Source organism: Podarcis filfolensis (genome assembly GCF_964270895.1).
Source record: "Podarcis filfolensis genome assembly, chromosome: 14".
In the NCBI taxonomy this organism is placed as follows: domain Eukaryota; kingdom Metazoa; phylum Chordata; class Lepidosauria; order Squamata; family Lacertidae; genus Podarcis; species Podarcis filfolensis.
Window position 1 is genome coordinate 10,962,014 of NC_139616.1, and position 25,514 is coordinate 10,987,527.

A 25,514-nucleotide genomic window follows, 5' to 3' on the forward strand; every position below is an offset into this window, starting at 1 on the left:
GCACCCTTAAGTGCAAGTAGATAAATAGGTACTGCTTTATAGGGGGAAGGTAAACGGCGTTTCCATGTGCTGCTCTGGTGCCGGTTCGCCAGAGCAGCTTCGTCACGCTGGCCACGTGACCCGGAAGTGTTTGCGGACAGCGCTGGCTCCCGGCCTCTAGAGTGAGATGAGCGCACAACCCTAGAGTCTGTCAAGACTGGCCCGTACGGGCAGGGGTACCTTTACCTTTACCTTTATGACCCAGCATGATGTCACCTAGGAGGGCAAACGCCACATAATGTAATAATACAATAAAACACAAAGAAAGGTTTCTAGGTGCACAAAAAGGTTTTTAAAAAGACGCCTAGAGGCAGCAAATGTGGGTGAGCACCCAGGTGGAGAGAGAAGGTGGTTCCATAATACAATGAAGGGGAGGGCAAAAAAACTTTAAAAGAACATCTGACCCACTGGAACATATGACCAAATGATGGATCACTAGCCAGCCAACTCCTGTTTGGTGGGTTTAAAGGAGATGCCAGAAACTGGACCACAGTCATGGCCTGCCTTATTTCCTTCGACACTCCAGAGGGGTGCAAAGTTGGGAGGATTTGGGGAAACTCTGAGCAGAGCCTAGATCCAGCTGCCTGAGCCTTCTGCTTGGGGGTAAATACAGGTGTGGGTCAGATGCTTGGCAGCTGCCTGAGGTTGCCCAGGTGCCCCGGGCCTGGCAGACAGAGCGTTCCTGGAGCCCAGAGCCCATTGGCTCCCGTCCTTGGCAAGGCTCTGACCTCACAACCAGCTGTGGAATCCTGCGGAATGTTTTGTTTCCTAGGAGGCCAGGTGAGTTGCTTGAAAGGGTCCCTGGCTAAGCTGAAAGCCCGTTGGTTCAGTTAGGAGCCTGTATAAAGCAGCAATCCTTCTTTTCTGAATTTGAAAGCTGTTCAACTGACTTTGTGGGCCTTTCTGGGTTTGGAGATCTTTTGCATAATGTGCCGCTGGTGGCGTAGAAGGTAAAGTCAAGGGAAAGAGGGGAGACATCCTGAAGATTCGTACCCCCACCACATCCCCAGTTTTTAAAGATGCTCCTTGGTTATTAGACCTTTCTTAAATCTCATGCTGGATGTTACATGAGCCAGCAACTTTCCCAGGGAGATTTTGCTTCAAGAATGTTTGAGACCACTGAAACAGAAACTCCACCCCACTGAAACAGAAACAGGGGAGATGTTGAGGACTGTTGGCCTTCCAACTATTGCCGAATCCCATCCAATCCCCTCCTGCGGGCTAGAGAAGGATCTCTGGTGCGAGATGGCCACCCCCAGCCATGTGCATTTCCAATGGGCATCCCTACGTTGACCATGTGCACCGCATCCACACTCAGTGTGAACTGGAGAGTGTGGCACGCAGAAAACACCAAGGGAATCGGCCCCGGAACGGCCCCAGGTGGAATCTGGACCATCTGTTCCCGGAGAGACCCCAGTGACGATGGCGACTCTCCCCGGTATTGTGAAAAGCTCAAAAAGAAAAATTCAACACTCCCAAGGGAAACCTTCACTGCTCAGGACCCAATGGCACCACCCTCCACCACGAGCTCAGCGGCGGCAGTATTCATGGATACTGCCCAAATCCCTTCCAGTCCCAGAGCCTCCCTGAACCCACCTGCAGGGACACCCGCTTTAGCTGCCTCTTTTCCGGACCCTGCTGGGATTCAGCCTCAACCTAACGTCTTTCCCCTTCTGCCCTCTTTGCACAGAGCTGTTTATGACGGAGGCCTCCCATCTGAGCTCCCTGCACGTTCTTACTGTGCTGTTCTACCAGTGGCTATATAAAGAAAAACTCCTTTCTCAGGAGGAGCTGACCCTCGTCTTCCCCGACCTAAGAGAACTGCTTAAGATCCATGGTAAGTCTGTTTCCCCTCCAGACCATCCTGTGCCTGGCCCAGGCCTCCGCTTCTCCCTGGGTGGGTCAGGAGCAGAGGGAGAAGGGCCAAAAATAAAAGCACAGCATCCAAAGAGCTCTGCAGCAGGATCAGGCCCGAGGGGCCCAGCCAGACCTGCAGCCTGTTTTCAGGGGGCCCCACAAGCAGCAGAGCAGAAGCTCAATGCCCCTCCCAACTCCCCTGATGCCCTGCACACGCCACACTCTCCAGCCCACACTGGCCACCGATGCAATGCAACCAGTTTGGATGAGAGCAATGCCACCCCCCAGGAACAGGGATTGTTCAGAGGCATCCACTGTCTTGTGCAGCCAGTTGCTGCCTCTCAACCTAACCTACCTCACAGGCTTGTTGTGAGGATTAAATGAGGGGGGACTCCATGGACACCCTCTTAAGCTCCTTGGAGGAAAAGGTGGGGTGTAAATGACATGAATAAATGAGACGCCTGGTCTCTCCACCACTGAGAAAGTGGGATTCAAAAAAGAGTAGGCCGTCTCTGTCCCTCTCCTGTCCCTGCTGGGGTTATTCTTTATTCCCCCACTCCTGTTGCCTTGCTCAACCTCCCCCCCTCCGCCTCTTCCCTCCCCCCCAGGTTCTCTGTCGGGGAAAATGAAGGATGTGCAGGAGAAAGGGCCCCTCATTCAGGAGATTGGGGACCACCTGCTTTCCCAGGTAAGGATTGCAGAGCAGTGCAGAGAGGCGGGCGGCAACTGGGAGGTTTCTGCCTGTGGGTCTCCAGTGGACTTGGGCCCTTGATTTCCTGGTGCTCACTGGACGTGTTTCCTCTCCCCTGCCCCCTGCCTTCCTTCCTTCCCCCCAGTTTGGTGTGGCTGCAAGTGAGGAGCTCCAGCAGGCCATTACCAAATATGGCTTGCAGCAGGCCAGGGCCCTGGAGTTCCTTCAAGCGAAGCAGCAGAGGGATGCTCGGTTCTGGCGTGTCATCCAGGTATGCTCCATGAGAAGAGGAGGCTGAGCTCAGGGAAAGGGCCTTCTCAGCTGAAGGATTACTCCCTGGGCGAATGAAGAGTGCAGGAGAACCAGGTTAGGTGGAGGTTAGGTGGCAACCTCTAGCTGCATGTCACCCCAATCTCCAGGTGGTGCAAGATTCCAGGGGTTCTGAGGGCTTTCCCTAGGTTTGGTTTCCTTGGAATGAGGGGCAGCCTCCTGTTCTCACAGCAGCCGCCCAGCTGCCCCAAAGGAGAAGCCCCTAAGCAAGCAGGAGCTGAGCACAAGGCTCCCCCCACTTGTTTTGCCGCTGACTCTCTCTGGTGTCCAGAAACATGTCATAATAATGATAATTATGTTGTCTGTCTGCTTCCTTCTCTGCCTCTCCCAGGAAATCGAGAGCTGCCCATAAGGCCACCACCGTTCAGCTAAAGAATTTCCTGGAGTGCGAGATGCAGCGCCTGGCTAGCTACCCTCTGCTGCTGAATAACATCATCCAGCACACTAATGGTCTCTCTCTCTCTCTCTCCTTCTCCATATATTTATGTGTCGGGTGTGGTGGGGAGGGTGTCCCAGGAGAGCTGTGTGGTGTTGCCTCCCAGGATGGGTCATAAGGAAAGGGTTAAAATGGGTGTCATGTGATTGGCCAGTGAGAATGCAAGTGGGGAGTAAAGTTAGAGTGGGAGGTTTTGAAAGTCAGTTGAGGTTTGGGAGTTGGGAGTTGAGGTTTGGGAGTTGGAGAGGAAAGAGGGAGGAATAGGCAGTGGGTTGGTCGAGTTGTATTGTGAGAGAGTGAGAGGAATTGTTAGGTGGAGTCAGATAAATAGTTGGGAATAATCAGTTTGAAGTTGTTAGGAACAAAGATTAATAAACTGCCAAGAAAAATTAACTGTAACCATAAGCTTGTTCCTGCATTTAAAAATAAACTTGATTATTTGTTAATGTTAACAACTGACTGGACTCCGTGTTGTCCCTGTGAGATACGGGGTGGTGGCAGCGGAAAAAAGCAATTGCAGTGGTGGCACAGGGTCAATAGACCGTCAAACGTCCGGGGCCCCTGTGTGTGATTGCCACAAGCTGCTTCTCTCCATGATTCCGTGTTGATGTGCTTCCTAACTTTGGGAGGTTGTGAGCTGCATTGAGCCTGCCTTACTAGGGAAAGACAGCACACAAGAGGGTGATGGGGGGGGGGAGACGATGGTGTGTGTGTTTATACAGCCCCCATCTGCCTTCATTAGTGCCCCATGGGCATCGGTGTTGTTCAGCAGCCGACTTTCTGATCAGTAAACAAGGATGCCTTTGCCTTCTGCATCTGGGCTGCTGCTGCTCATCTGTCTTTCAGACCTGTTTGCTTTTAAATGCAGCCTTGTTAGTTTGTTCTGGGAGCTGCTTTGGGTTTCAAAGTAATAAAATGAAACCAACTTTGCAGGCAGCCTATCAGAAGCACTCCCTCGTCACCCCCTCTCTCTGCACCTTCCTCGCTCAGATTCAACTTGGGAGCACCAGTATCTCTGCCTGGCATGCGATGAGTGCAAGGAGATCCTTGAGGACATCCAGGAGGAGTTGAGACAGGCAGAGAATCACGGGCGGCTGGATGCCTCCCCAAAGCACCTGGATGCCAGATCTCTGTGGAAGAGCAGCCACCCACTGGCCAGGCAGTTCCAGGTAGGGCCTCCCCTTCACCCTCTCTCCAATCCCTGGCCTTGTCCTGCTCTTCCGCTCTGTGAAATGCTGCCTTTTTCTACCCCTGCTGTGCAGAACCTTGATCTCACAGAACACCACATAATTCAGGAGGGGCCTCTGCAGCTGCGCAATCAACAAGAAGACGACTTCGGGTATGTGGAAGAAACAACCTCTCCCGCCAAAACACACACACATGGCACAGGCCACTCAGAGTGGAGGGGCATGCGCTCTTCCTCTGCAGCTGGCTTTGCCATGTAGACCCCCCTTTTCTGTTAAGACAGGAATCAATGAGGGGAGGGGATTGTGGCCTTGTGGCAGAAAGACTCTGGAGTCTAAAAGCCCCGGAGAGTCACTGCTGCAAAGTGGAGCCTTAGCTGTTGAAACATCCAACTTTCACGAGTGTTTAGAGCTGTCATACAACAAGCCACAGATCACAAGACTCTCGGAAAGAGTGTTTGGGTGGCAGAAGGGCTCTGGTAGCTCGATGGCAGAACACCTGCTTGGCATGCAGAAGGTCCCAGCTTCAAACCCCAATTTCCGGGTTGAGCTCAGGGGAAGACTCCCTGCCTGGGGCCCTGGAGAGCCATTTCTGCCAGTCAATGTAGACAAGACAGGGCTAGATGGGCCCAAGGGCCTGATTTGGTCCAGCCTCCTTTGTCCCTCTGACTTGCTGGGCCTTTGGCTGATTCTGCAGCCTGGCACCTAGATGTTCTCCTCAGGATCAGTGGAGCAGGTGAGCAACAATCCCTCTCTCTCTGTGTGTGTTTGTGTCTCTTAGGCCTGCACATCCTGCTTCTGGAACATCTCGCAATCTTTCTGAAGCCGAAGGGGCGGCGGATGCAGTTAAAATGCTTCAAGAGGAAGGCAGGGGGCTCTGTTTTAAGCCCATGGTTCCTCTGGAGACCACCCTGGTCCGCCCTGCAGCCACAGGTAAGAAGGGGGGCCATAACACCACCGCTCTTCATGACACCGTGAGCAACAACCCCTCACTTTCTGTGTGTGCGTCTCTTAGGCCTGCACGCCCGGCTTCTTAAAGACCTGGTTGTGTTCCTGAAGCCAAAGGAGAAGTGGGTGCAGATGAAATGCCTAAGGAAGAAGACAGAACAGGACTCCTCTTTAAGCGCTCGTCTGTCCCTCAGCCAGAGGTAAGAAGGGGTGCCATAACACCACTACACATGATGACACTGTAAGGACTCTTCTTCCATCTTGTCTCTTTTCTCTGTTCAGATCCAAGATCATTCTTCCTGATCTGTGTTTTGGAGGAAACACCAGACATCTGTGAGCTGGTGGCGTCCAGCCCTTCTGAGAGGATCATGTAAGATGTTTGCCTCTTATTCTCCCCTGGCAAATGACAACAAGCCAAGCAGTTTAAACGAAACTACAAGCACAGAAATGAGATGTATTTGGGGGGGAGACATACATTAAGTGTCAAAAGGCAGGGTAAAGGTGTGTATTTATATATGTGTATGTTTCGTATGAATATATATTAGCTTTGAATAGTGTTGGAACCCCCTGGAGAAAGACGCTGCTGAAATAAATGTGGGGTTGTGCTTTGGTCGCCTGCCTTGCAAACTGGCAAATCGAAGCCCCTCTTCTGCTCTCTTTGGGGCTTTAAGAGCGTCTATCTCTGTCTCCCCTCTTTTCCTGGCAGGTGGCTGCAGCATCAGGAGAGGGTGACAATGGCCACCAGGAAAATTGTCATTCTGCCTTGCAGGCAGCCCCATCAGATGCCCCCACCCCCGTGCACCCACCTGTGCCTTTCAGGTGTGAGAGACCCCCCCACTCTGCATGTTTCCCATTGCCAGGTTAGGACACCTCCAGGCAAGGGACCTGGCTGGATTGTAGCCGACAGGGCAAAGGTGGGAAACTCATCCATGACTGCCTCATCTTTGGGCCCTGGGCCCTTTCTCACTGTCAGCATATGGTCCCCAGGAGGTTTCCCATGGGGGCACGTGGCCCTCGTTTTGGAAGAGAGCTGCTCCTGGGAGGCTCCTCAGCTGGGTGAAGGAGACAGACACCCCCCTTTGCGATGGCTGCCCTCCTCAGGGGTCCCTAACCCCTCCCCTCTGGGCTCGCCTTTTTGCAGGAGATAGACAAGGAGCAATGGGAGCGCTAGACGGCAGAGTCTATTTTTTATAGTTATAAAATTTAATTAACGTACTTTTCTTTGGTTTTCTTTTGAAATACATGTGTGTAAAATCTAATCTATTTTCTTTTTTCCTGTAGCTTTTAAAAATGCAATAAATAAAAAATGCAATTTCTAAGGTCACGTGGGCTAAGGGTTCAGTAGTTCTCCATTTGAAGATAATAAGTCCATATCTTATCTTGGCACTTTTGTGCCCAGCCCCCTGCCCTTAGTTGCTCTCATCAGCCGGAGCTTAATAAGGGTATGATCCTTGAAAGCATTTAGCCTGTGCCACTATCTCAGATAGGCTGGATCAATTCTGACTGCTATTTCACAAAGATGTGAAATATATTGGCACTATCTTCAGCCTTTCCACCCCACTATTAGGCCACACTGTGACCTCAAATGACTGCAGAAGTCCTGTGGCAGAGAACCAGGCCTAGGCTCAGTCACCAAAGAGGCCAGGCACCCATAACAAAAATGTTGAGGGTACCTGGGCCCCCAATGGACAGGTGCAAAGTCTCTGAGCATACGGGACTTTTCTAAAGGCACCTTCCAGGACCGGCGAGGGCAGAGCTGAGCTTCTGGCGAGTGTAAAGGCCCTTCTTGCATTTCTAGATACGAGAAAGAAGAGATATGCTGCCAGTGTGGCTATATCTCTCTCGGTTTCTCCAATTTTATAGTCGGGGCACCTTGAGCAGTCGTGTTGTCTCTCAGTGTCTAATATTCTTTGCCTGACTGTAGCTTTTGCCTGGCCCAACCCCAGACTTAGAAGAGCTTGAGGGGCAAAACCCAGTTTCTGAAGAGTGTTCAGAACTGCCAGCCCGACTGGAATTGATCGCAGAGGATCAATGGGGCTATCCCTTGGGGGAGCAGATTCAATGTCAGCCATTTGTAGATTGATGTTAGCCTCCACTCTCATCATCCCCGTTTCTAATCTAACCCATGCGTTTGAGACACATCTGGGGACTTGTAGGAGAGCTCTAAGAAGTCTGGATTGAACTCTCTCAAGGGGGGAGAAAGCAGAGGAAGGTGGGCCCAGAAAGGATCCATAAAGGAGCTGTGCCAAAGTTTTGGCCTTGTATAATTTTAGAGCCACAGGGATGAAGAAGCCCCCTTGTGCTCTGAAAAATTTAAGAATACAGTTTGCGTTTTTTTCCGCTGAGCTCCAGATGGAGTTTGTGTGTAGTTTGTTGGTTCCTGAGGCCTGTACCACCATTCCTAGATACTTATAGTTTGTGACTTGTTCTAATTTGTGGCCTTGGAGTTCCCAGCTTCTAAGCTTTGGTTTTTCCCCAAAAGCGAGTATCTTTTGATAGTTGATTTTGAGACATTCAGATTCACAGTATGCTACGAGCTTTCTTAGTGCTCTTTTGAGTCCAATGGGGGTTCTAGATAGAATTACCACATCATCGGCATATAGCAGGACCGAAATATGTCGATTTGCGAGCTTCAGAGGGTGAAGTTCTGAGTCATTGAGTGCAGATAATAAATTATTTAAATAGAAATTGAATAGTAGAGGGGCCAATAGGCACCCTTGCCTGACTCCTTTGAAGGTTTTAATAGGGTCCGTTAGGTGTCCTAGGTGACTACACCTGACTCTAAGAGCCGTGTTTGCGTGCAGTGCCTGAATTAAGAGCAGAAGCCTTCTATCTATATTGGTACCCTGTAGTCTGTCCCAGAGTCTGGTTCTGGAGACTGTATCAAAGGCTGCTTTTAGATCAACGAAGGCAGCGTATAGTGAGGCCTGCCCTCCTGATTTGTATTTGTCGATGAGATGTTGTAACGTTAGACAGTGATCTGTCGTGGACCTTCTGGGTCTGAAGCCTGCTTGTTCTATTGCCAGGATATCTTCATTCTCTAGCCATTCTGTAAACTTATTAAGGAGGTGCTTTGAGTAGAGTTTACTAATCACACTTAATAGGTTAATCGGCCTATAATTCGCTGGGCCCCCCTGTTGCCCTTTTTATAGATTGGGACTATTATGGCTGTTCCCCATTCCCTTGGGATGCAGCCAGTGTCATCTATGTAAGTAAAGAGGATGGCTAAGAAATGTGCCCACCAATCTGCCTGTGGTTTTATCATTTTTTGCGTAATGCCATCTCGGCCTGGGGCTTTGGCCATTTTCAGTTGGTTCATATATGATTTCACTCAGTTACTGAAACTGGCGGCCATTTAGCCAGCTGTTCTATATTATAATTCCGTAATGGAGGTTCAGCGTCCTCGTACAAAGATTGGAAGAATGAGACCCAAAGGTTAGGGGGAATTTGTGAGGTTAAGGGGGAAACAGCCTTATGGGTGCCAGAAGCTACCGGTTTCCAGAATAGTGTCTGATCTTTTGCTTTTGCCGCACTAATTTATTCTAGCCAACATTTTCTGGCATAGGCGTTCTTTTGGTGGGTTATTAGGTCTTTATACTCTTTTTTTAGGGCACGGACGGCAAGATAGGCTTGCTGTCTGACAGAATTTTCGGCTGTCAGGGCAGCTTTGTAAGCATTTTGCAGGGCTTTCTTGACCTCAAAGCAGGTGTAGTCAAACCAGGGTTTATTTGATGTTATTGGTTTAGTTGGCCTTTTCTCTGTGGTATTAAAAAGATGGGGTTTTTAATTGTTGGAGCAGGCTCTCATACTTGGAAACTGGGTCCTCAGGCCTAGGATTATTCTCAGAGCCAATTAAAATTGTACGCTCCCTCTCTCTCTAGCATCAGACAGCAAAGAGAACAAAGGACAATAGTCCCACTTCACGGAACACAGTAACACAAACATCCTGTTCTCCATCACTTTCCACTCTGTGGAGTCAAAACATACACCGTCATGTGATAGACAGCAATCCCATGACTGCAATCATGGAGCAGGAATTCTAACATTTTCAGTGTTTTGCTATTAACATTCTGGCCGCTGTTGTTGGGTAAAGAAATACTCTTTGGTTTTCATTTTGGTTCCAAGATGGCGGGGCGTTCATACGCTGCGGCTCTGAGCTCCCATGCCTCACCTACTCACGCACAAAACTGGTAAACATCGGGCTCGCAAGAAAAATAGAGATAACTAGAGAGTTTCAAAGGTCCCACTGTATACCAAACTGCACAGTAAGACCTCCAGGATCTCTATGGATTGTCGTCGGGAGGGGGAAGTGCCAAAAGAAGCGAAAGAGAAAAGAGCGAAAGCAAAAATATGGCTGCAGAGCTGGTCTGTTAACCCGGCTTCGAAAAAGACCCATCAGACCAGCACTGCCAAGCGTCTTCCTGACCAACACCAGATCTCTCGTCCATAAAACTGACGAATTACAGTTGCTGATGGCAGCAAACAAGCTTCTTCGTGAGAGCTGTGTGGTAATTATTACAGAAACTTGGCTACATTCAGCAGTACTCTGCCATGGGAGCATATTCACCCAGTGCTTTTCAAGCTGCACTGGCTCCCGGTGGAGTACAGGGTCAGATTTAAGGTGCTGCTTTTGACCTTTAAAGCCCTTCACGGCCTAGGACCCTCGTACCTACGGTACTGCCTCTCCTGGTATACCTCACGGAGGACCTTAAGGTCCATAAATAGCAACACACTAGAGGTCCCGGGCCCTAAGGAAGTTAGATTGGCTTCAACAAGAGCCAGGGCCTTTTCAACACTGGCTCCGGCCTGGTAAAACGCTCTGTCTCATGAGACCAGGGCCCTGCAGGATCTGATTTCTTTCCGCAGGCCCTGTAAGACAAGAGTTGTTCCGCCAGGCCTTTGGCTTGGAGCCAATTTGATTCTCTCCCCCTCTTTCTTTTTTCTTTTCCTTTCTCCTCCTGCGATGAGGCTGCATTTTAATATTTTAATGTTTCAATATTTTAATGTTGTATTTTAATTTGTTTTTAAGTTGTAATCATTCAACTTGTTTTTATTATTGCTTGTTAGCCGCCCTGAACCCGGCCTTGGCTGGGGAGGGCGGGGTATAAATAAAAATTATTATTATTATTATTACCGGATGCGGCAGTTGAGCTGATAAATTGAATAATTTATCGCTCTGATAGAAACAGTGATTCTGGTAAAGCTAGGGGCGGAGGAGTCTGTATTTACATACACAATGGTTGGTGCGTTAACAGCAAAGTAGCTTACACGTATTGCTCCCCAGATGTAGAATTGATGGCAGTTACATGTCGGCCATTTTATCTGCCTAGAGAAGTAACTGTCATAATTATTATAGCTGTGTTTATATTCCACCTGATGCTAATGTCAATGCGTCACTTTCTAAGCTATATGACGTCATCTCCAGGCAGCAGAAAATCCACCCAGAGGGTGCCCTTGTTGTGGCAGGGGACTTCAATCAAGCCTGCCTGAAGACAGTTTTTCCTAAGTTTGAACAGTTTGTGAAATTTCCCACTAGAGGACAGAATATTCTAGATCTCGCATATTCCAATTTGAAACAGGCATATAGGGCAATCCCCTTCCCCCACTTAGGCTCATCCGACCATTCTTCAGTTTTTCTATGTCCAAAGTACATCCCTCTCAGGAGAAGAATTCAGCCAGTTATAAAAACAGTTAGAATTTGGCCAGAGGGTGCTCTTAGTCAGCTCCAGGATTGTTTGGAGAGCACTGATTGGAGTGTGTTTGAACATCAAGATCTGCACAGATACTATACTTTCCTATATTAAAGTGTGCACCGATAATGTAACATCGCAGAGCTGCATTAGAGTCTATGGGAACTGTAAACCATGAATGACTGATGAGGTAAGAACACTCCTGAAAACCCAGGACTCTGCCTTTAAGACAGGGAATATAGACATCTACAGAGAGGCGAGAACAAATCTCAAAAAAGGCATTAAGGCAGCAAAACAACAATATAAGCTTAAGGTGGAAAATTATTTAGCCTATAACAACATGAAACAAGTGTGGCAAGGACTGCAGCACCTAACCAACTACAAGGGCAATACGGGGAACATGATGATTCATTGGCAGAGGAGCTGAACATCTTCTTTGCTTGCTATGAGGTTAAAGGATTGAACACTTTAGCTCCTGCCTGCCACTGCAGCCAGTAAAAATCCACTAAAAACCAGCTATGTGAAATCTCTGATATACTAATTACATCTTCAGTGGTTTTGATGCGCTCCAACGATGTTGAATTTGGAAGGGAATCTAACTGGGCACTGTCTATGAATTGGGCTATAAACTTTACTTCAAATAATTTCAGTGCTGTCGGTATATAATAGCCTCCTTTGGATCTGAAGCATCATGTATATTGTTCTTTTGTATTCTTATTCTCCACCCACCCTCCCCATCCTCAATCAGTTTGACTCTGGCCTTTAATATACAACAGTAATTTATGGTGCTGAAGGAGACTCTTGAGAGTCCCATGGACTGCAAGAAGATCAAACCTCTCCATTCTTAAGGAAATCAGCCCTGAGTGCTCACTGGAAGGACAGATCGTGAAGCTGAGGCTCCAATACTTTGGCCACCTCATGAGAAGAGAAGACTCCCTGGAAAAGACCCTGATGTTGGGAAAGATGGAGGGCACAAGGAGAAGGGGACAACAGAGGACGAGATGGTTGGATAGTGTTCTCGAAGCTACCGGCATGAGTTTGACCAAACTGCGGGAGGCAGTGGAAGACAGGAGTGCCTGGCGTGCTCTGGTCCATAGGTTCACGAAGAGTCAGACACGACTAAATGACTAAATAACAAAAAATTATTTATCTCAGACATAAAAAATAATAATAGTGCTATCAATTGCTATAAATTATATATCCTAATACTGTAAAAATGCATACTTTTATAATATTTTATTTATCATTTACTAGTTATGTTACGTTGGATATCTTGTTGTTTAAATGATGCTGGAAATCAATACAAATAATGTTTAAAAATAAATCTTTGTATTCGAATTATATATTGCATATTTTTTTATGCCTTCTACAAACAAATTGTTGAGGGGATTGTGTGTGTGTCTACACAAACACATGTGGTGTGTTTGCCAAACTGGGTCTCTGACCCAGGTGACAGAAAGCCTACTTTTGCCCCTGGACACACCACCCACTAACAGCAGCAGTCAAAATAATTGTTTTAAAAGTGTAGAAGTGGTTAATATCAAACTATTTCGTTATTAAATAGAATACTGTAAAAATGTGATTGATGCTGAAATTAGGGTTCTTATTCCCCACCCCGTTCTCATAGGAGGTATGTCCAGCTAAAGACATCCTCAAGAGTATGCTCATTGAAATTAATGAATTTAAGTTAATCACGCCCAGTAACTTCAATGAGTCTAGTCCGAGTAGGACAAGCACTGAATACAACACAATATTCTTTTTATAGTTTTGTTCTTTTGTATATAATTTTTATTTAAATTTTCTGTTTTGCAATTTAAAATACTCATTTTACATCCTTAAGATATCAATCTCTTCCCTTCTTCTCTTTCCATGGTTCATTTTACATATCACGAATCCCTGCGTATTTTATAAAAACTACACCAATCGGTTTTCCATTATTACATCCATCAAAAATTATTGACACAGTTGAATTAATGCTGCCAGCGTTTTCAGCTGTACAGTACACAATTATTCCCCGTATGGCCAACAAACGTTTGCCAGTCTTCTCTAAACGTATGTTCTCCTTGTTCTCTTATTCTAAATGTCAAGTCTGCAAGTTGTGCATTTTTTAAAATATAGTTTTGTACACTTGCTTCTGAGAGTAGTATTGCCGCGGCCTCTTAACGGCTACATTTTGGCATCCTGGCAGCAACAATAATTTTAGATGACAAGGGAGAAACTATGGATGTAGAATAATAATAATAATACTAATAATACTAATAATAATTTATTATTTATACCCCGCCCATCTGGCTGGGTTTCCCCAGCCACTCTGGGCGGCTTCCAACAAAACACTAAAATACAATAACCTATTAAACATTAAAAGCTTCCCTAAAGCAACGGTCAGAGTCAGAAGAGCTGTCAAAAAAAGCAATATGGATGCTTTGGAGGAATTAATGATGATGATTAACGTTAATAATTATTAAAAGCATTCATAATGATGTTTGGAGGAATTGATAATTGGAGGAATTGATAAGAAAAACGCCCCTTCCCCTCACTCCCGTGTATTGTAATCAAGGGTTCATAGCCCCCATGGAATAAGAGGGAGGCAGTTAAAGCAACGACCATAACTTGGCGCGCGCCAGTGGCGGCGGTTAGCCTGAGGGACAAACGGTCTTCGCCTCGACTTGGCGCGCTAGCGGGATCGGCGCATGCGCCGGCCGTTGCCCGCACGCGCAGACGGCGGGGTCGGTTGCGGAGCGGAGACCTTCGCTGAGAGGGAACTTTCTCCACACGCGCGCGCGCGCACACACACGCTTCAGTTTTCCTGGTGCGCAGGCGCGTAGGAGGAGGCCGTTGCTCCGGGCGACCTGGCAGCCGGCCTTCTCCTCAGGAAAAGCTGAGGGGAGGGAGGATGTGGCGGCGGCGAATCCCGGCGTCGCCCGCCAGGCGCTGAGAGGGAGAGAGCGCGCGAGGAAAAGGCCCATGGCGGAGTTCCTGCCGGTGCCCGGGCTGTTCCTGCGGGAGGAGCCGCTTCCCGGGCCGGATGCCTCCGAGACGGAGGCCGAGCTGTCCCTCAGCCTGGCGCGCACCAAGACCCGCTCGTACGGGAGCACGGCCACCGTGGCGGCGCCGCTAGCCGAGCGCTACGTCGAGCACCGCATCAGCGCCGGCGACACCCTGCAAGGCATCGCGCTCAAGTACGGCGTGACGGTAGGTGATGGCCGCGCTCGGCTGGGCCGGCAGGGTCGCTGGCTTCCCTGCCAAGGGTCGGCGTCCTTGCTGTGAGTAAGAGGACGCGGGTTGGGCGGGCGGGGGTTGGGGAAGCGCCTGAACATGTGCAGAGTGCCGTCTTCTTCTGGGGGCTCCCGGAAGAAATAATTGCGGGATGGATAAGCGAAAGCGAGCGGCCCCCCTTTATCTGAAGCATGTGCAGAGTGCCTCTCCCCCCCCCCCGTTCTCAGTGATCTGCTGGATTCTCAGAGATATGTGAGTGTTAGGAAGAGCACACTTAGAAGCGTAGAATTGTAGAGTCGGAAGGGAACCCCCAGGGTCATCTAGTCCAACCCCCTGCAATGCAGGAATCTAAACCAAAGCCTATATGACGGATGGCCATCCAATCTCTGCTTAAAAACCTCCAATGAAGGAGAAGAAGAGGAGGAGGAGTTTGGACTTGATATCCCGCTTTATCACTACCCGAAGGAGTCTCAAAGCAGCTATCATTCTCCTTTCTCTTCCTCCCCCACAACAAACACCCTGTGAGGTGAGTGGGGCTGAGAGACTTCAGAGAAGTGTGACTGGCCCAAGGTCACCCAGCAGCTGCATGTGGAGGAGCAGAGAATTGAACCCGGTTCTCCAGATTATGAGTCCACCGCTCTTAACCACTGCACCACACTGGCTCTCAATGAGGCAGAGTTCACAACCTCCTGAGGGAGACCATTCCACGGTCGAACCACTCTTATTGTCAGAAAGTTCTTCCTGGTGTTTAGTGTTTCTTGTAACTTGAAGCCATTGGTTCAAGTCTTGGTCCCTAGATCGTTTTCACATGTACAGTGGTACCTCGGGTTAAGTACGTAATTCGTTCCGGAGGTCCGTTCTTAATCTGAAACTGTTCTTAACCTGAAGCACCACTTTAGCTAATCTGAAACTGTTCTTAACCTGAAGCACCACTTTAGCTAATGGGGCCTCCTGCTGCTGCCACGCCGCCGGAGCACAATTTCTGTTCTCATCCTGAAGCAAAGTTCTTAACCTGAAGCACTATTTCTGGGTTCTTTAACCTGAAGTGGATGTAACCTGAAGCGTATGTAACCCAAGGTACCACTGTATTGCTAGTAAGCCAGATTGCCCCCCCCCCTATTTTATATTTGTGCAGAGAGGGCCTTCCTCCTCCTCCTCAAACTAATTATAGATAGATCCCCAGACATCTGTGACTGATGTAGTCTATGAACATGTACAGAAGGCTTTTCTCCCCCTCCCCCTGCCCTTTGGCTCTGCTGGTCCCTCAGGCAGCTTGATATGAAGAGAGTGTTTCTCTTTGTGGGTGTGATGAGCCCCAGGCATCTGTGATTGACAGAAGAATGTTTGAGCATGTACAGAGGGCCTTTCGTCTCCCCTCCCAATAACTGTCAGCCCCTTAGGCATTTGAGATTGATATGTGGACAATACTTGTGCAATAGGTATGCAGCCCAGTAACCCAGGTCAGCTTTTTGGGCCTCTTGTGAGTGATAAGAAGTAAGTATGCACAGAGGGCCTGCCTTCTTCCCCTGCATTAATTACAGGTAGCTCCTGAGGCATCTGTGACAGATAAAAGGAGAACAATTCACTCTGAATATGTGTAGAGGGGATCCCACTACAAATTGCCCCTCAGGCATCTGTGATTGATGTGAGAAAAATGCTTTCCTCTGAATCTGTGCAGTGTCCTCATGTCCCCTCCCCCCCAACATGGATATCTGTAGATGGCACCTCAGATGTTGAGCTGGAAGAGCTGCTAGAATCTAGACAGATGTGCTTGGAACTCCAGCACATCTGTCTTTAGCACTAAAGTTGTAAGAACACAGGGAAGTGCCTTATGCTGATTCAGTGCATTGGTCCATCTAGGCTCAGTAATCTCTACTGTGACAGGCAGCTGTTTTCCAGGATTTCAGGCAGGCGCTTTTTCCAGCTCTACCTGAAGATGCCTGGGATTGAACCTGGGACCTTCTGAACGCAATGCAGATTCTCTACACTGCGCTGCTGTCCTCCCCCAAAGACATAATTGGGCAGCAGATAAAATGCCAATGTTTCATGTGTAGCTGCCCTACTGTGATCACCTTTCAGCATGAAGAGAGTATCTTCACCATCATAAGAGGTACTACAGCCAGCACATTAGGAACTGGTTAGGGACTTTCAGAGATACCTGAGCTCCAGCACCTCTAGCTTTAAGAACAAAGACATGTTGTTGCTCTGTGTAAAGAAAGTTTTCTTGGAGGATTCTCTGCGTAGCAGGAGAGGTGATGTTTGTTACACAACTGTTGCACTTCCCCAACCTTACTGAACTGTGATTCAGTTTGTTGCCTTGGCTGCATGTCTCCCCTTTAGTATGAATTATTTAAAGATTCACCCAGATACAAAAGAAGGTGAAGTGGTTGTTGTGGGTGACAATACATTTTAGCAGAAATATCTCAGAGAAGAAACAAACAAGTGTTTCCCAACCTTTTCCTCACAGTGGCTCCCTTCTGATCTTGTTTCCTTCCTGTGGCCCCCCATGGGCAGGGGGGCAGCTTCCCCCAAAAGTAAAAAACAGTACAAATCAGTACAAATCTGAGGTTCTGTTCCCCCTAACAAAAGCCTGCCCCCCTAACAAAAATCCTGGCTACGCTCATGCCCCCCCAACTGGTAGAAAGGTAGCTATTTAAATGTTTTGTTTGTAAATAGAACATGTTTTATTTATAATTTTTATAATTTATACAAAATACAATTACATAAAATGATAGGAACATAATGAAATATTGTTGAAGCAGAAGAACATAGAATCATGGAGCTGGAAGGGACCCCAGTGGTCATCTACTCTAACTCCCTGCAATGTAGGAAACTCGGCTAAAGCATCCATGGCAGATGGCCATCCAACATCTGCTTAGAAACCTCCAAGGAAGGAGAGTCCAGAACCTCCTGAGGGAGATCCATCTTCCATGTATTATAAAAAGTAAGCAACACTTATTTGACCCCAGTTATTTGACATAGAGAGGGAAACCTACAGATACAGTCCAAAAGGTGCACAGGGAGTTCTGTATATAAGGGATAATTTTAAAAAGCAAGTGGTCCTCACTGACCTGGTGCAGAAAGATTTTGTCATCCAGAGGAGCCCTGGCTACCTACACAAAACACTATAGCCCTACAAACCATTACCTGGTAGTAAGGCCCACTGAACTCAGTGTGGCTTTCTTCTGAGTAGACAGTTATTTACTAGAGGCAAGTCAGCAGCACCAGACAACTCCGCTTGGCTGGGCGCTGGGGTGGATTTCACTCTGTGCCTTGCAGAGCCAGGCCAACGCTGTCAACAGGCCCTGTGCCCCTTGGCAACATCCAAAGGCCCTGATCCATTTGGCGCTGGGGTGGATTGCACCCTGTGCCTTGCTGAGTCAGGCCCAGGCTGCCACTGGTGGCAGCAACAAGCAGCTCCTGCTCTCCCAGCCCTACCCATTGCCACTCCACCCCTGCACTTACCTGACCTGGGGGTTCTGAGAGGAAACAAACCAGGACTGCTCCAAGAAAAAGCACACGGCAAAACATAGCGCTACTTTTTGCGGATAGCCAGCCAATCAGGATTTTTTTTAAAAAAAAATGATTTCCCTTCTCACTTCCCTCTGTGGCCCCCTAGCCTCGTGCCAAGGGCCCCCCCCCCATTTATGCGATTTTCACCTGTGTCCCCCTTGGAATATCCTGGCCCCCCCCAGGGGGCCATATGGCCCCCAGTTGGGAAACACTGGTTTAAGGTGCATCCCAACAATCCCTTGCAGAGTGGTTGGGGAGATTTAGGTGCAACTCCTGGAATATGTGCTGCTACCAGGAGTCCAGGAGTTGTATCAACCTTTCTAAGGAGATCCTGAGCTAGTCTCATGGGTTGCTAGAGACAGCAAACTCTTGGACTAACATTCACACTGGGTTTGTCCTTGAAGAAGGTAGAAAAACTTGGAAACGTACATCAGACATAAGACAATTACTGATGTAAGGGAATTGGTTACTAATAGTATTGCATATGCTAAGCTAACTACTAAAGCATATTTATGAAATAAGCATTCACTCTATTAAGGGGTTTTATATATAATTATATATTTGCTGCTTTTACTGAAATGAGAAAGTCAAGTTACACACATAAGTGCACTAATTTACCTGTTACATGGCATACAGCAGGACAATGAACCATCTAATGCAAGAGCTAGGAACTAGCTCACCAGCCTCCTGCCAAAAATGCCATCCTGGGAAGCAAACCCTGTTTTGCATAGTGGGAGATGGATGTTACAGCAATAACCCTGTCCACTTCTGCCTCTGATCCCACCCACTTTTGGCATGTAGCTTCTAAACATTTGCTATGAGGCAATGTGACCATTGAAGAAAGAAAAGTTCCCATCACTGATGTAAAATGTTGGTTCATTAAAACTCATTGCACAAGGGACTTTGTTTAGAGATAACTATGGGCCTAGAACTTTCCAAAAGCAAAGGCTTCTAGTTTTGGATCTTCTGTCTTAATAAGATAAGAAGGAGGTGTGCTTTGTTTATAGTTAATAACAGTTTGCAATTTTATAACAGATTTATATAGCAATTATATAGAAGATTGCAGACCTCAGGTATTGAAAGATTATAAAAACAGGAGGATAGCTCATGTTGGTACAGTGGGATTAACTTTCTCATGACAGGATAGCATCTCATGGAGCCAGGTGCTGGATTCTAGTACCTATGATGATTTCTCAGTCCCTGGTCCCCAGTATTGACTCATAATAACAATATGACCTAAAGTGCTGCATTTGTAGTGCTTCATCTCATTTCCTATGGTTCAATATTTATATAGAAAAGCAGAAATTAACAAGCATGATTAATAGAAAGCTACTGATTTATATTTAAGGGATAGGTGTAAATTAACATGTTTGTATTTAGATATCATTTTAACCAGGATGTTAAAAATTCCTTTGAAGTTTTACATTTCTTGAGCCATGTGCTAAAGAAGCAGGAGGGAAACAAAATCTTGAGTTACGTAATAGCTTTATGTGCATTATTTATTAAGCTGTGCTGTGGCTGCTACATTTTCTCGCTACCCCATAGTGAAAACAACTCCTCAGAGAAAAGATTGTGTTTCTTGGTTGAGACTACCCTACTTGAGATCATTCACGTATATGGAGAAACTGTTGCCTGATAGTGAAAAATATATAAAAACCAGTTTCAGTAAACAAAAACACAAAACTGTTTCATACAGTTATGGAAATAAAAAAGAAAATGCAATTTAATTTCAAGGTTTTTTTATTTGTCTAGTTAGAGCTGGAAATACAGTTTGTCTCCAAAACCTTTATTGTCACTTCAGTATTCACATGTCTATGGTAGGCACCTGTTATTTCAGCTGTAATAGGACATAGGGCTTCATGTTGACGGTTAGTCTAGTTCCATGACTGTTAATTACAAGCTTTTCCTAACACCATCGTGGGATTTTTGGATGGCTGATGGTGTGGTGCTGTTAGAGCCACAGCTCTTCAGTTATGCCATCTTTAATGTCACTGTAGTTATATGATATTTTATGTTTATTATTTGACGAGGCAAATGAAGGAGAGTGTAAGGGATGTAAATAAGATGACAAGGCCCTCTTTCACACCCATCTCTTTGTTCCTTGCTGTTGCAAACACTTGTTTCTAGCAAGTGCTGGAAGGGGCACCAAGGCTGGCAACTAGAAACTCAGATAAGCTCTTGAGACCCCTAATTTTCAAGTTCCATGGAAGATTTTGCATTAGGTGTCCTGATTCATGACTTCCAGTTTCATTAATCTGCTGAATGAGTGAGAGATAACTTGCCTGGCTGCGTGGTATTTAAATTCAATTTGTATTTTGCAGCATTATTTTCTACTTTTTGCAAGAAACATTATTATGGGGCACCAATAAGAGAATATGCCCAAAGGGATCATATTTTATTGTTTAATTTCATTATTGAAAGATATATTTTATAGTGTATATTTGAAAGAAGAGATGGTAAAGTTGCTGAGACATTACATTTAAGAAGGAAATGTGTGTCATGAAGCTGTTTGTAGAAAACTGATAAACAATCTTTACCTGAATCAGTAAAAATAGTTTTGTGTCTGTTTCAGATGGAGCAAATAAAAAGGGCAAATAAACTGTTCACCAATGACTGTATATTTCTGAGAAAAACATTGAATATCCCTGTTATATCTGAGAAGCCTTTGCTGTTTAATGGACTTAACTCATTGGAGTCTCCAGAGAATGAAGCTGACACCCCCTCTTCTTGTGAAGATGGACCAGTGACAGTTCAGGAAGACAACTCTTCACCCAGTCCTCCAGAGCCTGACAATCAGCTCCCTCCACCTGAAGAATTATCTGCCAAAGATTTTCTACATAGACTGGACTTGCAGATTAAGATGTCCAAGCAGGCAGCTCGGAAACTAAAACCTGAAGATAACAGGTAAAGAAAAAAGAAATCTGCCTGCTTATTTAAACACATTTTGAGGGCTTGTTGTGGATAATACTTAGAACAGTAGCATACAAAACAGAGAGTAACCCACTAAAGCACAGTGCCGTTGGAAAGGGTTTACAATTTTTCCTGAAAATTCTCAAAATTTTCAGTATTCTAGTATTTGAGCTTCCATGTTACAGATTTGGTTAGGCAAATTCCAGATACTTTGATCAGCTCAGTGGCTAAAATTTTACACACACACACACACACACACACACACACACACACACCTAGAGAACTGAAGTAATTTCATTTTTAAAAACTTTGAGAAAAGCAAAAATCAAAAGACCAAAGACCTGTCCAGAGTTTAATCTTCCTGCCCTGCCCTGGTCTTAGCGATACTAATGAGATTGGCCTCCTCATCCACAATCAGATCATGGATGAGGGAGAACTTGATCAGAATCAACCTACCATTCAACAGCAGCAGCCACAGCAGACCTGAGGGCTGGCACACAGCACAGTCACTAATTGCCTGTGCTGTGTGTCCCTTCCTGCACCAAACCTCCCCCTACCCTGTACCACTGTGATTGCCCCTCCGCTCTCCCAGCTCCTCCCAGGCACATTTCACCTCCTTCAATAAAAAAGACAACAGTTAAGATAATTGTAACAGCCATCATCATTATTTATTTATTTATGTTGTTGTTGTTTAGTCGTGTCTGACTCTTCGTGACCCCATGGACCAGAGCACACCAGGTACTCCTGTCTTCCACTGCCTCATGCTGGTAGCTTTGAGAACACTGTCCAGCCATCTCGTCCTCTGTCGTCCCCTTCTCCTTGTGCCCTCAATCTTTCCCAGCATTAGGGTCTTTTCCAGGGAGTCTCCTCATGAGGTGGCCAAAGTATTGGAGTCTCAGCTTTAGGATCTGTCCTTCCAGTGAGCACTCAGGGCTGATTTCCTTCAGAATGGAGAGGTTTGATCTTCTTGCAGTCCATGGGACTCTCAAGAGTCTCCTCCAGCACCATAATTCAAAAGCATTAATTCTTTGGCAATCAGCCGAATAAAGGGTATTTATTTATACCCTTCCCATTTGACTGGGTTGCCCCAGCCACTCTGGGTGGCTTCCAACATAATAAAAACACTGACTATCTGTTTGACGTCTGATTGGAGAACATTCCACAGGGTGGGTGCCACTACTGAGAAGTAGTGCCAGTTGCACCAATACAACTTGCGCACCAACAAGGCCAGGAGCAAACTTTTTCACCCTTTTCTTCCCTTCTCAGGGGGATGACAGGGCTCTCCCTCCCTCTTCCTTTCCCTCCCACTCCAGAGTGTAGCAGTGCAGATTTCTGCAAGCATCTCTATGGCCTCATTCATTCTTGACCTTTTGTTAATGCACAGTAATTATTTCCTTGCTCAGGGCAGCAGTTCTTCTATTTCTTCTGTGCCTTTGTATTTTACTTTTGCCTTTTTTATTTTGATAAAAATTAAAGGAGTGCATTTAGCTTATTTTTAGAAATTCTTTTAGTAGTAAAACAAAATACTCTTTGTGGAAAGGTTGCAATAATTTAGTTCAATTACTTTGACAAATGCATCCTTCTATGATACAGTCCATTTGGCAGGTGGCTAAGTTTGAATTACAGTTCTAAAAATGGCATTTGTTCTGCTTGATAGGGACACTGAAAGATATTTAATTTTATTCTCTTAATTTTATTTAATTTTATTTGTTGGCCAAAACCATCTTCCTTTTGTGATATGTTTTGCTGTTTTCTTAATGTACGCAGGGTGTATGTATGCCATAATTCCATGGAACCATTGGGAGCATAGAAATAGCCCAGAATGTAGAGGTGGGAGCAGAATTCAGTTTCCTGATGCAGCTGAATGTGATTTCAAATATTGTTGAAGGATTTAATTGTCTTTGCCCCTGCCATGATTAGCAAAGCCATAATAAATTGTGCAAAGTAGCAAGAACTGCTGCCCAGAAGCAGTTACTGCTTAAGGCTGCAATAGAAAGGTTGCAAGCCCATGCCATAAGTGCAGCTGAGAAACTAGCAACTTTTGCTATCTGTCCTGGAACTTTTTCACCCCAACTTGTCATTAGAAAAACTTGTAACTAAGAAGTTGTACTTGCATCTGCATATTTCATAGTTGTTACTGATCTATTTTTTTTCCTTTTGTGGTATGTTTTTGTAGATTGTAAGCCTGAGGGCAGGGATTATATTTAATTTCATTTTACGTAGTCAACATATAAAGTCGTACCTTGGTTCTCGAATGCCTTGTGACTCAAACGTTTTGGCTCCTGAACACCGCAAACCCGGAAGTAAGTGTTGCGGTTTGTGAACTTTTTTTGGAAGCTGAACGTCTGACGTGACTTCCGATTGGGTGCAGAAAGCTGCTGCAGCCAATCGGAAGCCGCACCTTGGTTTTCGGAAGTCAAACGGACTTCCAGAATGGATGGCATTCGAGAACCAAGGTATGACTGTAGACTTCTCACTGTATACAAAATGCTTGTGGGCTCGCTTGATACATTGCTGCTTGAAAATTGTGAAGGTTTCCTACAAGGAATGGCCATTCTGCTACATTCCTTGAAGGCTTTACTTTGTGGAGTAAATTTTATAAGCACCTGGAAACATTTTCACAAGCTTCCTTTTTTCTCAGCAGGGAGGACGATGAGGAAAACTCCTATGCAACTTCTTATCAGCAGCAGTAGAAGAAGATGACTGAAGAGCTGGAATCAAAACTGTTCTTAAAGAACTAAATATCTGAGGATTCAAAAGCAAACCTTTTGGATTGATTTATTATCGTGTACTTGTTACAAGTCGTATATAGGTAATTCCACTAACTATACTTGCACTAAAATTATTTGACCTTCGCCTTCTGCAGGCCAATGTCCTTTTACTATACATTAATAAAGGAAGTGATCCTTCCAAAACTAGTAATTGCCTTCGTATTTCTGCTATGAAAATATATCCCTGAGACAACTCTGAATCAGGATCGTTAGGAAACAGCTGTATATACTTATAAGATAAAGTGTAAGGAAGATTAAGTATTTATGATGAAAGTCCTTATTATGGAGCCTTGAGATAGATAAGCCTGTCATGCAGATTTTGTGCATATCGGAGCTGACGGATACAGCTCTGAATATTTTTTTCTCCATGTGTGTGTACATGTGTCTTTATACAGATATAAAAATATGTATAGAAAGATATTTGTTCTTAAAATGAACCAGTTTTAACTGTTTTGGAAATCAGTTGAGATTTTAAAGTATGTATGGCACAATACCTTGCTCGGAGACTTTTTTAAACAAAGGGAAGAACCTTGGTAAAAATGTATTTTTCTTTGTGTCAGGGTAATGTTCAAAACATAGATACTTGTGTGCAGATATATGTAGTTTTCATGTAATAAATGCAAAATGCACTTTAAGAAAGTGAACTGTCTTTGTTTTTCAGCCTATCTGTATAGAAAATACAGAATGTCTGGTGCTTTGCAAATACATTTTCAAAAATATGCTTTTCTGTTTCATTTGAGTGTATTAAAATTTCCAAAGCTGTCAAAGTGTCTGACTTTTTCTAACTACTGCAGCTTTATTTTAAATACATTCATTTTATGACCATAAAGAAAAATGAATCTATTGATTATGCTTTTTTATTCTTTATGCTTTCTGAAAAACTGAAAGAAATTTAATATCTTGGTTGTGGAAAATGAATGAGGATGCTATTGTATATGTCGGGGTTGGGGAACCTCAGGTGGCAATATTCTGCCCCATCTATTACCAGCGGTTCACTGCACCGGCACTGCAAAGATGGATAGAAGTCTCACCATTTGCTTGTGTCCGGAACTACTATGCATACAAATTATAAGGACCTTGGGCACATAATTCAAGGCTTGTCATCCCTTTACAATACATCCATGTGACTTGTGATCAGGATTCTGAAAGATCATCTCACCCCTTATATATAAATTTGATCACTGTGCTCTGCAGGCAAGGGCCTCCTACAGACACTTGTCTTATCTGGTCTTTTCTGCACAATATAGAAATCTGGCCTTCAGTGTTGTGGCACGTACCCTTTGGGATTGCCTCCTGTAGACAGTCACAGAGAGAATAAACACCATGGTGCATCTGCAGCAGCACACCAGATGCCTTCATCTGCCCCAGCTGCAACAAAGCATGTCTCTCCTGTATCAGTCTCTACTGCCACAGCAGGTGCTTGCTGCAGTCTTTACTTCACCCTCAAAGGCACAATCCTGCATTGTCTCCTGAGACAGATTGATGTCAGCAAACATACCCTCTTTCAACATGCCTTTTAAACAGAGAGCTTTCCCGGTCTGCATCTGTATTGGAATTGTTTTTAGGTATTTTAATTGTTTTACCAGTTAGTGTTTGCTGCCCTGGGAAGAAGAGTGGGATATAAATGCAATTAATTGATTAATATATGTCCCTATTTAAAATCAAGTGCAGTACTGCTATTCTTCGATGGAACACAGCCATTCAGTGTCTCACAACAGCCCTGAGGTCTGTTTTGAAAAGCAACTGCAAAGTTCTAAGGTTTTCATTTCAGAGATCCCTGCCTCCCCTCCCCCCCCCCCCCCCGCTCCTTTTTATTCAAGCCCAGTGAAAGCTGTTGCCATAAGGATTGACGTTGGGGTGAAATGAATCCTCTTTAAGTTCTCCCTATAGACTTCCTGTCAACTCTTCTTCACTTTCTTTGAAAGAGAA

The 25,514-nt window shown here is 45.6% G+C and overlaps 2 protein-coding genes and 1 long non-coding RNA gene across 3 annotated transcripts; 2 read left to right on the forward strand and 1 right to left on the reverse strand.

Moving 5' to 3' along the window:
* The first annotated feature begins 1,771 nt into the window (after positions 1-1,771).
* Positions 1,772-6,630, forward strand: LOC310749684 (rho guanine nucleotide exchange factor 11-like). Its single transcript, XM_083587037.1, has 6 exons — positions 1,772-1,876; positions 2,505-2,584; positions 3,249-3,367; positions 4,344-4,522; positions 4,616-4,692; positions 5,319-6,630. The coding sequence occupies exons 2-6, from the start codon at positions 2,529-2,531 to the stop codon at positions 5,572-5,574; spliced, it is 687 nt and encodes a 228-aa protein (XP_083443163.1). The 5' UTR covers positions 1,772-1,876; positions 2,505-2,528; the 3' UTR covers positions 5,575-6,630.
* Positions 6,631-6,748: 118 nt separating this feature from the next.
* LOC310749780 lies at positions 6,749-7,866 on the reverse strand. Its single transcript, XR_014541776.1, has 2 exons — positions 7,076-7,866; positions 6,749-6,893 (listed from the first exon to the last, which is right to left on the reverse strand). It is a non-coding gene; the product is annotated as an uncharacterized lncRNA (long non-coding RNA).
* Positions 7,867-13,877: 6,011 nt separating this feature from the next.
* LYSMD2 (LysM domain containing 2) lies at positions 13,878-24,352 on the forward strand. Its single transcript, XM_083587081.1, has 3 exons — positions 13,878-14,367; positions 20,477-20,808; positions 23,459-24,352. The coding sequence occupies exons 1-3, from the start codon at positions 14,140-14,142 to the stop codon at positions 23,505-23,507; spliced, it is 609 nt and encodes a 202-aa protein (XP_083443207.1). The 5' UTR covers positions 13,878-14,139; the 3' UTR covers positions 23,508-24,352.
* Positions 24,353-25,514: the final 1,162 nt, after the last annotated feature.

Coding starts and splice junctions, on each gene's coding strand:
- LOC310749684 (XM_083587037.1), top strand. CDS start 2,529: ATGTGCAGGAGAAAGGGCCCCTCATTCAGGAGATTGGGGACCACCTGC. Junction 2,585..3,248: donor GGGACCACCTGCTTTCCCAG/GTAAGGATTGCA, acceptor TGCCTCTCCCAG/GAAATCGAGAGCTGCCCATA. Junction 3,368..4,343: donor CATCATCCAGCACACTAATG/GTCTCTCTCTCT, acceptor TTCCTCGCTCAG/ATTCAACTTGGGAGCACCAG.
- LYSMD2 (XM_083587081.1), top strand. CDS start 14,140: ATGGCGGAGTTCCTGCCGGTGCCCGGGCTGTTCCTGCGGGAGGAGCCG. Junction 14,368..20,476: donor CGCTCAAGTACGGCGTGACG/GTAGGTGATGGC, acceptor TGTCTGTTTCAG/ATGGAGCAAATAAAAAGGGC. Junction 20,809..23,458: donor CTAAAACCTGAAGATAACAG/GTAAAGAAAAAA, acceptor TTTTCTCAGCAG/GGAGGACGATGAGGAAAACT.